The 13,547-nt window shown below is 31.0% G+C and overlaps 1 protein-coding gene across 3 annotated transcripts in view; it reads left to right on the top strand.

Moving 5' to 3' along the window:
- The first annotated feature begins 7,282 nt into the window (after nucleotides 1–7,282).
- The window catches only part of hpo (serine/threonine-protein kinase hippo), a 97,309-nt gene continuing 91,044 nt past the window's right edge, over nucleotides 7,283–13,547 (top strand). For 2 of the 3 annotated variants that reach the window (XM_035362388.2, XM_035362387.2), the window contains exon 1: nucleotides 7,283–7,496. In XM_035362388.2, coding sequence (XP_035218279.1) covers nucleotides 7,483–7,496 — 14 coding nt within the window. In that variant the 5' untranslated portion in view covers nucleotides 7,283–7,482. The remainder of the gene's footprint in view (nucleotides 7,497–13,547) is intronic. The other variant, XM_035362386.2, reaches the window with a different exon arrangement.

Raw genomic sequence — 13,547 nt, 5'->3', positions numbered from 1 at the left:
AAAAATTTGTCTCGCGCTTCATTACACAGAAAAAATACAACAATTTCAGTTATAACTCTACTAAAATTACCTATCTAAATACAAAATTCGTAACATAGCCCTCTTTCCAAGAACTGCACGTCCCGGACAGTACGATCCCTAGACAGGAAGCCATACTTACAACTAAAGCATCAATGCAATAATAAATATTACAATACAGTAACAAACAACATAAACAATAATTATAGTAAATAACTTAAAACAAATCAAATACTAAATCAATAAATGAGTGCACAAATTTAGAAATTTAGAAACAAATAGGACCATGCTCTTATACCATTTACTTTATTATACGTCGTTACGACGTTGCCGCGCTACTTGGGTGTGTTCAGGACTTAATTTCTAAAAGTAGAAGTGCCGGAGCCCTATGGAAGACTGTCAGGAAAGAGTAACAAGACTAAATAAATAAATAAAATGACTATTAAAATTATTAACCCTTCAATGCATGATTTTTTATATTTTTACCAAAAAAATTTTTTTTTTCATTATGGTCATGGTTTGAATAAATATTGAAAAATATTAAAAAAATTATTTAACACTTTTTATTGGTCATTGTTGTAAATTTTAGGTTTGATGTATATATGCATCGTTATGCGTTTAGCACTAAAATGTAAACCACATGAAAAAAAATCATTTGCAATTATATAATTAAAAAATATTGGCATAAAATACTTAAATATTTATTGTTTTTAGAAGATGATTTATTGTTTAATTAAACTTTTATTGAAACTTAATTCTATTTAATCATGATCAGACTTTATGAAAACTTTATAAATGTTTAGACTTTATAAATTATGATGAAAATTTAAATAAAAATGACATATTGAATATTTTGTACATGTACACTTATTGTGCAATTAATGTTGTATGGAAAATTTTGAAACAATTTCTATTCTTATTTAGACAAGCTACTGTGCATTTTTCACGTCCAATAAATATTTGGAATTTGCAATTTGGCATTTTAAAACCAGTGCGATTTTTGTTCCATGTGGGAACATGTTGAATTTTACCCTGTTGGACGCAAGTTGGAAGAATGTTTGATGCAGAGCCTCTCTGCCTTTTCACAATGTAATCATTTTGTAAAAGACTGCGCGATCTTCCACACTTAGAAACTGAATTTTCACCCATTTCGTACAGTTCAACTCAACCCGAAAGGCGGCCAAGTATAGCAAATCCTTGGGGTTGTCTCCATTCTATAGTGACACTCTTTTCTACAGCATCCACACATTTATGACCGCAATGTCTAAGAAGTGGTAAAAAAGTAACACTTTCTTGATCTCAGAGTTATTTTGTATTTTCTTATGTGGCTATCCAGCAAATCAACGCCCCCATATGTTTGTTGTATTGTTTTATAACATTTGGGTAATCCACAGTAACTGTCCCTTTTTTTCTTGCTATCGAATCTAGGTATTTGTTCAATGGGATGTTTCTCAGCAAACGTAGACAACAGGAGCATATTCTTCTCTTCTTTCCACAATAAATTGCGTATTTCAGTTCCACCACAGTTTGCAACGTATTCAATGCTTGTTCCCCTCAACTCTTTCTTCAGTTGCTCATCTCTTGCAACCTGGAATTCTGTTCCTAAACACTGTTCCCAAACAAAGAATGCCCTCATCCGCTACATAATTCATTACGTCAATTGAAGTATAAAAGCTGTAGAAATACAATTTGAAGTTTTGATTTCGAGGAATCTCTCTAGAAAGTCTAATCACAATACTTCCACTGGCGTCCAGTCCTGTCTCATTTGCTAAGCAATTGTGAGGTAGATTTTCTTGGCCTGAGTATACATCAAACTTGTGAGCAAATCCATCGAATTACTCACAAATGAACATAAATAAAAAAAGGTCAAAGGAATTTTCAGGACAAACGAACAATATACATACTACATAATTAGAGACAAAATAAAATATTTTGACTCTAAATAACAACAATGCATGCAAATATCGAGTGGGTATTGCTGATATAAAAATAAGCATGAAATAAAAGGTATTATGAAGTCTTATAATTAAAATTCCACTCTAAATTTTAACCTGATTCTTATATGCATCAAACTGCCCTCTAAAGTGAAGCCTAATCATAAATGCATAGTGATGCATATATGAACCAAACAGAAAAAATTTAAATATTTCATTTTAAAACAATTCCTTGGCTAAATCTTTACACAGAAATGAGAAGTGCATACCTTCAGCTATATAGAATAAAATTTTTAAGCCTCTAATATCGAATTTATGAATAACACAAAGCTAGCTTGACTCTCGGAAAAACAGAAATGAATTCTGTGTTCTTGGCACTAATGAAATACAGCGTGCAGTTTTATTTTGCCTCCTATTCGGGAAAAGAACAGCTAAACATTGATTAGATATATTAAGATAAAAATCAGCCCAGTAAACCGTTTGCATTGTAATTTTTTTAATGCTAAATTCAGTAAAGATTAGTATGATTCATATATGCATCACCATGCATTGAAGGGTTAATAATTAAAAAATTAAATAGTTAATGAGTATCAAATTAATTAATAATTATTTAATTGTTATAAAAATCAATATTTATTAATGATTATTTAGTTTATAATCATTATTTAATTAATGCACACTTAATTTATTATTATTTATTAAAATAATTAAACTATTAAAATTAAATAAAATGTAAAGAGATAAATAACAATTTAATAAGCGATTTTTTTTATATAGTTTTATTGCTAAAAGTAAAATTTTCTAGATCAAATTTCTACTGAAATAATTGTTCAGTTACATAAAAAAAGTGTCGGATCTTTCTGATTTAGGGCTCCGGTGCGCTAAGGCTATAATTGGAATATGTCCCTAAAACTAAGAAGTACCGGAGCTGCGCTCCAGTGGGCTCAGGCGCAATTTGAGCTCTGACCGTGTTATTATTACTTCGCTGTTGATCTCTAACTCCAAAATGGGTAGACGTAAAGGAGGTAACGTGCACAAACTTAAAGATCAATTTCTCCCTTGAAACTGATTATGGGAATCCTTATGCAAGTTCGATTTTCATTTCAGTTACTGTCATTAATTAAACAAGGTATTATATTACATTGTGTCATACAGTTTTTTAATCCTTTTTTTCTTCATTTATAAAAACAGTCCAATTTTGCTAATGTTAAACGCTTCGCTACAAGAGATCCTAGTTTACTTTTACACGTTATAAGCTATATAAATTTTTTCTTGGAAAAAGGGAGGGGGCAGGAACCATGAAAAACTCCCATGCAGACAGCTCATTCGCCGGGATATGAACTGGAGTTGACCTAGCTGTTTTCAGCAATATTACTGTGGACAGCTGATGGATCTTAGCAATAGTTTTGATACTGGTAAAAATTTGAAGCTAATGCAGGATTTCCAACACTGCTACTTATATTCTTTATGGTGCATAAGTTGATGTATATTGCATATCAATAGATAATTGGTCAGCGAGTGCCTTATCATAGGTATTACAGTACGTGGCTTAGCAACGTTTCCTATTCTGAAAAGAGTTCAGTTTTAATTTTCTTATCGGAGTAAAAATAGTAAGACCTACTTCAAGTGCTAATAAAGAGCCGAAATACAGAAATCAGAACTTAAATTTACAATGTATTCACATATCTTATAACTCACAGACATACATTTTTATTCAAATAATTTGCTTCCATTTTCTTTTTATTTTTCTTATAAATTAAAGCTTTTATTTATATACGAAAATTTCTTCTTCATTCCTTTAATTCATGTGATCTTAGACAAAGTAGCGTAGCTAGATGGGGCTGGTCCGCTACGGACGTATAATTTGGAGGAGTCAATTTAATGTGAAATAGTATTTGATGGAGGTTAGTCCCATGGATAGTTCAGGCAAATAAAGAACAATACGATTCTGAATTACCGTATGAAATTAATTTGAGAAGAAAAATATAATTTTCTGTAGATCAGTATCCAAAGAAATCACCGCAAGATTTCAGCAGTTACGCACTCTTATACCATTTTTATTAATTCAAATCTTGAAAATGGCGCGTATTAACTAGATTGTGATTTCTGTGAATTAAACCTACGGGGGTTAGCGAGATTAAGCAAGTCTTTCTTTCCAAATACGAAAGATATCTGTCAGACATAAATTTGTAATGCGAGCTGCGTTCGTTTGCGCCCACTGCGGTGCGTAACGTGAAGATAAGCTGATCTCGTTGAGCACTATCAAAAGGTTAATAAGGAAGAATTCCTCAGTTAGAGGGAAGTGTTTCAAAGTTTTATTTCAGTTAATATTGCTAAAGAAAACGAAACAGGAATGTGGAAGGTGGATCTTGATGACATTTTGTTATTTGTTCTAAAATACAGATTCAGATAATGTAATCCTGCTGAGAATGTTTTTCACAATTGCTTTGTTTCTAGTTGTGATAAGAGTTTTTAAATAAAAATTATTTTAGAACTACAAATGTTTAATTTTGCATTTAAGAAATAGTTCTGTGTTATCAGAATATTACTTTGTAATAGGTGGCTTTGCAAAAAAATTTAATAATAACACAACTTTAAAATGATGGAATTAAAATATTTTTCTTCAGAAGAAAAAGGTAGATTTTTAATTTATTTTCTTCTATGTCATTTTTGCATTCAGTCATTTGCTTAGACCAAGAGGAGCGACAAATTCAAAGACTGCCTAAGCGGACACACTCAGGGTTCGCCCCGGGCGGCAAATGTTCTAGCTATGCAGACATAATATATGAATATATATATCACCTTTAATCACTGATTTAGCATTTAAATTGAAGAAATTTACAGGACAGAATATAGCCTTTCTAAGGCAATCTTCAACATGTCCAAAAGGTTTGGTTTTCTACGACGACGATTGGTTAAAAACAATGATATTTAAAACAATGTTTTATGTATATGTTCAGAAAGACTGGTCGTTTTAAGAGGAGGTCGTCTTAAGTTATCACACAAAAAATTTGACTATAAAACGATTGAACGATATTTTTATTTTACCTCTCCGACTACTTTTAATGTGGTAAAAATTTTAAAATGTCCGACGCTCAATGAGCAAATCAAAATTCCTAAATAAGACAAGAATAAAAATATTAGCAATGCAACACAGGGACAAAAAAAAGATAGTTTTAATTATTAATAATTGCTGTCCTAGAGTTTATAATCTTATCGAAAAACCGAATTAGCGTTTTTAAATATTGCAAATGAAATTTACTAAATTTACAGAAGGCAAGAAGGCAATGAACGAACAGAAAGTATTAATTCATTACGAGCGTAACATTGCAAAATTTCTAAGAAGATCACTGAATGTACATCCTTTCTGCTTTGAAACAAGCCAATAGACTTCCTACGAAGTCCTTTTCCATTCTCCAGTATTCCAGATGGTGTTTATAGCTTAAGGGGCCGTGTTATTTAATGTATTAAAGAACCTTGTTTAAATCCTAATGCGGTGTTGCTATGGTTACCACGGGTCATTAGCAATATCTTTGGCAAAAAATTCCATTTTTAACCTCCGCGAGAATGCTGCCAAGGGTAACAACCCGTAATTCTAATGTCAAAAATCCAGTGTAACGGTCAGCGCCATCTATTGCCAAAAGGCTGCATTCATGTTTCTCAAAATTTACTTTTAAAAGCAGTCGTCACCGCCTCCATTTTGAATTTTAACTATTACTGTTGAAACCCAGAAAGGATAAACGGTTTGTATAATTTTGGATACTACGATAAGAGACTTTAGCTATCTTCAAAAACCATCCAGTTATTCTATTTCGAGAGAATGTGGACTAGTAGTCCCAATGACTACTTTTACTGGAAAATGATTTTGAGGAATAATAGTACTATTTCTTCATTCATTTGTATGTATTTTTTCTTAGTCAAATACTGAAATTTTGAATTTTCTTTTAAGATAAAAAATTATGAAATTATGCTAACTGTTTTTAGTACTTTTCCGTTTTGCCGGCACAGGCGATGAAGTCACCAATAATGGTATAAACGATGCCGAATGGAATATCCTCGCTAGTAACCTTTTACGCCTTATTTTCAAAACATTTCGCAGCCATTTCTTATCAGATTAATTGTTTCTTTCAATACTGCATACAGTTACATAGAATTTTTACGAGGTAGTTCAATTGTATGCCCTAAGGCCATTCGCGGGCAGTAATTAAGTCAATTAGGATGCAATCACACCTCTCACCCGATGGCGAAAATATAGAAAAGGCAAAGTCAAGGGTTAAATTCATCAATTCTAATGAGAATGCACTAGCGAAGTAAAGCACTGCGGTTTTACATAATTTCTGAGTAAGCTATTCTTAAGAATTGAAATAATTCTTGCATTTAAACTTTAATTCCAAATTAAGATTTCACTTGAAATTAATGTAGATAATTATTGAGAGAATTAGATTTTTGTAACGTAGTTTACTTGAGGTCACGTGGGGATCACTTGGGGTCACGTGATATGAACCGGAGAATCAGCATGTTTTACCATGAAAGCATTGTAAATTCTTAAATTGTCTTTTTGAAAATTTATTGGTTTTTTACAAAATTTGAAACGCCATTAAAAAAAATAAAATAAAATTTCTTGCAACTAACATTTGTCTACATTTTTTATGTGTATAGTGTGTGTTGTCGCCAATAAAGTCTGCTTGGCGAGATTTGCCCCGGCGAAACGGAAAAATACCCTGTTTTTTATAGAAACTATTTCTTTCATTTATTATAATCTGTTTTCTTTCATTTATATTATGTCATTCGTCATTTATTTATTCGTATTATTTTATTTTATTGTTCACTGTGCCTGGTAACATTTAACTTTGTTTGCCATTCATCATTTTAAAACTAAAGATATGTATGTAATTATTCAATTATATTATCGGTTATTATAGTAAAATAGCAGGTAAAATAGTTTATGAAAAATGCGACTGTTTGGGACTTAGAGGAGACGTTGATCTGGTTTGGTTTATTTGATTATGGCAAAGCACTCAAGGGCTAGTTGCCTAAAAGGAGGAATACCTTCGTGGGTGACTTTCCAAGGGAAATTGCCTCGTTACACACGGGGGAAACCACGAAAATGTCCATGCAGCTGACACGTTCGCTGGGATTCAAACCCCGGTCGATCTACCAGTGTTGAGCGACTTTCTCACTTGGCTGTTGTTGAGACCCAAGGCGACGTTGCATGCGTTTCAGCTCCCAGAATTAATGACATCACTATATGGTTGCTACTATGTAGTGAGCCTTCCACAAGACCTTTGGTCCTTCTAATTTTAAGCCACTATATTACATAAAATAAGATGGCAACATACGATGTAATTGTTGTTTTTGTTCTTCATATGTAAAGAAATCTGTCAAAGCGTAAATATAATGGATGTATGGTTTGAATTTGATAAAATAAGGTAGCATGGACATTCAAACCAAATAATTGCTTCGCTAGTCCATGCTTAAAAGAAGCTTTATAGTTTAAGAACTATGCTCATTTTATCCGATTACATGTATCATGTCGTCCAAGAGGTGAGATTCTGTTTTTAAGCCTACTAATTTTGACGGTTTCCTGTGCGGTACAAGAGATAAGAACTTTTTGGTTAGCGTTTCAATTTCTGTTGTTAAGTTTACACAGTGCAATGTTAAGGAACTGTGGAATAAATTATGTCCATAGCTTCGGAAGGTTTTTTTTTTTTTTTTTTTTCCCCGCACGCATGCCAAGATGAGAATTAAAACACTGAATGTGTATGTAAAGCATAATTAGTAGGGATAATGTATATTATTAAAATTAACTTCATGGTGCCATAACTCACATTAACTCTTAAAACTTATTTTTGATGACTGCACTGTATGGATTTCCGCTACATATCATGTTAAAGTATTCTTTTATGAAAATTTTACGGTTGTGTGAAAATCAGTTATAACTTTCTCTTCTCATAAATAATCTTGAAACGACTAATTGAAGCTGTGTGTAAAGTTGTTATTTCGAACAGTGTTGAGAATTGGGTTTTGTGTTATTTCTTTTTGTAATCTATTCAAACTCACCGTTGTTTTCTGTGCCGGTAAAAATTGATAAGTAATTGATGAATGAGAAATAAAGTTGAGAATAACCGATGAATTATCTATGAATTGATTCATTGTGAAGAAATGAATATTATTCTCATAAAAAGCGTTGGTATTTCTTTTATGACTGTTTTTTAGAATAATCTATGGATTGCTTGTATGGTTAGTAGCTTTCTATGAGAAGATATGTAGTGTAACTATTATATCTACAAGTTTTTATAAAAGTTAGATTTTATATGTAGTCTAAATTTTTAGGGGGAAAGAAAGTATTTTTATAAATCATAAAACTAGTTAAACTAGTGTGGGATATGAGTTAAAAGTGCTTGAAATTTAAATTTTATCTAGTTTAGTATAAAAATAGCATTATTTGCATATATATTAGATTTGGCAGATTTTTCCCAAAGTAAGTAAAACCACTGGTCATAACCAAGCTGTAGAGGAAAATTATTTTAAAATTTATTCAAAGGTTTCATAACAGTTATTAAAGATTACATTCTTTCCACTTCAACTTACCTTTACCATGAAGTAGTCTATAGCAGAAAAACATTTTAGTTGCTATTTCAAAATCCAAAGAATTTCCCAGATTAATGTGAAGAAATGAAAATCTGAAGAATGTTCTTTCAAACCTAGCAGTTCTTATTGATAGAATCATCATTATGCAAACAACAGTTTGAAATCCTCATTTGCATTTGTTTTCTTTAAACTACATCACGATGTAGAAGTTAAAACATTCTGTAAGACTTTATTAAGAAAATAGCTAATTTTTGCTAGCAAAGCAGAGGTTATGAAAGCAAAGCATATGGAAATGTAAGTCTATCATGAAGTAATGTTCTAGCCTTTTCTTGCTCCTCACTGGACAGTTCTGATTTCATATATGTTGATTGAAGCACATAGCATATGGTATTGAGCTATTTTCTGGCTGAATCCATATTTTATCACTTTCTCATAATTTCTAGGAGATTAACATGAGCTATTCATGCTGATCACATTTCAAAAGAATTTGCAATATAGTTTCATCATATTTCTGGGTTTTATCCTGTGTAGCAGCAGTAAGTGTTTTACTTCATTAATAAAGAATACCATTTTTCTCAACTACTACTTCTTCATCTTTATCATCTTCATGATTTTCAAGTATTTTTTTAACTAATATGTACTAATAGAACTTTTCTTACTAATGATAATAAGTAACATATTAGACTGTTCCGCTTGTAATTCTGGTATTTGTGGTTTTAGCATTTGGGTATTTCTTAAGTCAAACACATTTGTGATGATTTAACAGGTTTTTAACCAGTTGTTTTCTAATAGAAGTTGTAAGCTTGTCTTATTAAAGTGATCATATAGTTAAAAGGTGCTTGCTGGTAGAGAATAGAATATTATAACTGTAAAAGAACTTTCCAATAGCCTCATGTAAGATCTGTTTGTTCTTTGGAGCTTGTTTTAATAACAGTCTCACACGCTTGATGTGTTGAGAGCCTTTCTTGTTCTTGTTCGTGTTCGTTTCCTCCTAGTTAAGGAAAATATTTTCCAGCAATAAGTAAATTTTATTGATTGATTGAAACTTAAATTGTGCAACTTCTATCCCTTTTTCCATTGTGATTTTCAGAATAATCTTTCTTTTAAATTTTTTTTTCATCTGAACTGTATTTTTTTCCTTTTTAATGAGCTTTTTCTTATTAAATTTCATTTTATATGCCTTATTTTAATCTGCTGCAGACATTTGTAGATTTTTATATGAAGATTCAACTAGTATTTAATCAGTTAATATTTGTATTTATTTTACTTCATTATGTAGTACATTACCAAGTTTGTTGTGATAAATGTTATGTACATTAATTATTAATTATATTTTCATTGGTTTTAAAAGTGCTTCAATAAATTAAAGCTTTTTTTCCCAGTTTGGAATTTTCTCAGTGTTACAAAATGAAAATAGCCAGATAGCATAAAATTAAGAATATCTAATTAAATACTGATATATTTTGCACCAGAATTATATTACAAATAATTTAACAACTTGAATTATGCATCATAATGTGAATTTCAGTCAGTCAGGAGTTCGTTTGAGAGGTCACTGCTGCACAGCATAAAAAAACTCCCAGTTTGTCTTCTCACGAAAATCTCCAGATTTCAGGATTGGGTTGATCTTTGGATTATAGTAACTTGGCGATTTTTTGGCGACCAACTCTGCTACAGCAACCCTCTATTTTTTTTTCGCCGCCATTTTGTCTTCACGAAGTAAAGACATGTTTCTTTTCTTTTTATTTACTGAACACTTTTTCCAACAATCTACTAGCCGAATTACACTTATGCTAGAAATTTTATGTAACAAAACTGCTTAATCATGACAAATATTAACTGCAAAATTGGGAAAAAGTGCACAATCGCAAACTCCTTGCGCGTTTTTCAGAATAGCACATACACATAAACCATTTACACGTCAACTTATTTTTACTTAAAAAGACATCCCAGAATTGCACAAAAATGGCATTGCACACACTCTTAACTTTATCCATCTACACTGCTATTTTTTCATAAATTACAAAAATTTGCACGAAAATGCAAAACAATTCTGTGAATCTTTAAACTCGGTAAAAAGCACATATATGAAATTACCTGATCGCGAAAAAGTATTTACCCTTTCCAAGGATGAACATTTCCACGTATAAAATAAATCAAATATCCAAAAACTTTTACCTCTAAATTATCTATTATATTATAAACGTCACCAATGAATTCATACCGCAAACATTACAAATGGTTACAAATACTTAGTGTCAAATATTTAAATTCTTTCCATGCATGTTTACTTCGACTGAAATGTATACCAAATTCCTACAAACATAAAATTCACAAAATAACTATCATTTAATTAAAATATCACTAAACCACGTACACGTCGACTTATTTTTACTTAAAAAAAAATCCCAGAATTGCACAAAAATGGCATTGCGCACACTCTTCACTATATCCATGTACACTGCTATTTTCTCATAAATTAGAAAAATTTATTTTCTCATAAATTAGAAAAATTTCACGAAAATGCATGAAAATTTTGTGAATCTTTAAATCCGGTAAAAAGAACATATATGAAATTACCTGATCGTGAAAAAGTATATACTCTTTTCAAAGATGAACATTTCCACGTATAAAATAAATAAAATATCCAAAAACTTTTACCTCTAAATTATCTATTATATTATAAACGTCACCAACGAATTCATACCGCAAACATTACAAATGGTTACAAATACTTAGTGTCAAATATTTAAATTATTTCCATGCACGTTTACTTCGACTGAAACGTATACCTACAAACATAAAATTCACAAAATAACTATCATTTAATTAAAATATCACTAAACCACGTACACGTCGACTTATTTTTACTTAAAAAAAAATCCCAGAATTGCACAAAAATGGCATTGCACACACTCTTCACTATATCCATGTACACTGCTATTTTCTCATAAATTAGAAAAATTTCACGAAAATGCATGAAAATTTTGTGAATCTTTAAATCCGGTAAAAAGAACATATAAATTACCTGATCGTGAAAAAGTATATACCCTTTTCAAAGATGAACATTTCCACGTATAAAATAAATAAAATATCCAAAAACTTTTACCTCTAAATTATCTATTATATAATAAACGTCACCAACGAATTCTTACCTCAAGCATTACAAATGGTGACAAATATGTCAAATATTTAAATTATTTCCATGAACGTTTACTTCCACTGAAACGTATACCAAATTCCTACAAACATATAATTCACAAAATAACTATCATTTAATTAAAATATAATTAAATTCAAAAACACTACTTAAAATATAAATAAGCACATACATTAAATTAATAAAAATTAGCTTACAATCCTAATCACTTCTAAATCATTGCTAATAACAATTTTACAATAATACCATATTACTTTATTTACTCCTTACATTTAGAACAATGCATAAAAATAATATCCTCAAATAATTAAAAATACTAACTTACCTAATCTTCTTCAGAATCTTGATTACGTGGCCGATAAACTTTTCTTATTTCCTCCGCTAAATAAAAAGCAAGCGTATGTGCGCCTGTTTCAGGATCTTTAAAATCATACTTATAGCAAGGTACCAGGTAAAATAAATAACTTAATAAAACATCTTTACTTCTATCTCGCACAACCTTAAAAAAACACTTATTACTACCCCTTTCAATCCCACTAAATACCCATTTCGAATTCACTTTAGTTAGGGCCATGGGATCCAAAAATTAACCAACACTGTTTTACACAATACAGAATAAAGCTAAATACAAAATTTCCAGATTTTTTCCAGATTTTCCCCCTTTTCCGATTAAAGAACTATAATACGTCCATTAATGTCACATGACATATATCATGATCTCTCATTTCCCTCACACAAAATAATGCATAATCGGAACTGAGTACTTCTCACATTATTACCAAAGTCCTAGGTAGTAACCTTTATCGCCTCCAAAATGTCGCCAAACTACCAGTTACCATATTCCAAAGATCAGCCCAGGATTGATAGCAGTGGTATATGTTATATCTAATATGATATGATCATACCAAATATCACTGCAAATATGGATTTGTGGACATTTTTAGAAGATTAGATTTATAATTTTGTTCCCTTAGAATAGAGAAGTGAACCTGCATGAAAGGTCAGCTGACATAGTAAATAGATGTAAAGGTGAATAACTGTATTGTTTGTCTCATGAAATGCATATTTAAATGTTTCAAAAGCATTATTCTGACAACCAAATTTTCCAGCTATGTTCATATTGCCCATTTGTGTATGAATTCCACTTACTGCTTGTTTATTGCTTCTGCTGGGTGATAACTCCACATGTAATTCTTGTAAAGATGAATAACTATATTATTTGCCTAATGAAGTGAATATTTAAATGTTTCAAAGGTATTATTCTGACAACCAAAGTTTTCAGGCATGTGCATATTGCACATTTGTGTCTTAATTCTACTTACTGCTTCTTGGACTAATAATGCCCCTCCAGTTCATTGCTTCTACTGGGTGATACATCCGCATTGAGAAACTGTGATATTGACCCAAGTTGGACTTCAAGTATTTCATCTGCTATATGAAGCTTTTCAAACCCAGATTATACAGGATCATGCTGCAGTCGTGTACATCAAACTTTAAAAATATTTTAGAAATTACAAAATGGATATTAATGGCAAATTATTTCAGTGGATGACAACCCTATATTATTACGAGAAATACTTTTTTTTCAAATTTCAGTTGAAGTTTAAGCTTTTAGCTTTAAGAAGTGTTTGTTCAGTCAAAATGGAAATGAGTTTTTTCCAGGCAGAAGGAATTTTTATGATTGAGTGTTACTTTGCCATGCATTTTTTTCGTACGTATTTTTGAAGATTCACTTTCTGAATAGATTTCAATGAGCCGCTGTTTCAGTTTGGAGTATTTATCACAATCACGTCCGGGTCACCACTTTTGGTGGTCGTGTGTGCTTTAATGCATGATATAATTAA

The sequence above is a fragment of the Stegodyphus dumicola genome, chromosome X2 (genome assembly GCF_044657685.1).
Source record: "Stegodyphus dumicola isolate Sdum_Otavi_A_Nest chromosome X2, ASM4465768v1".
In the NCBI taxonomy this organism is placed as follows: domain Eukaryota; kingdom Metazoa; phylum Arthropoda; class Arachnida; order Araneae; family Eresidae; genus Stegodyphus; species Stegodyphus dumicola.
The sequence above is the reverse complement of the archived record's forward strand: the minus strand, read 5'-3'. Positions and strand labels throughout refer to the sequence as shown.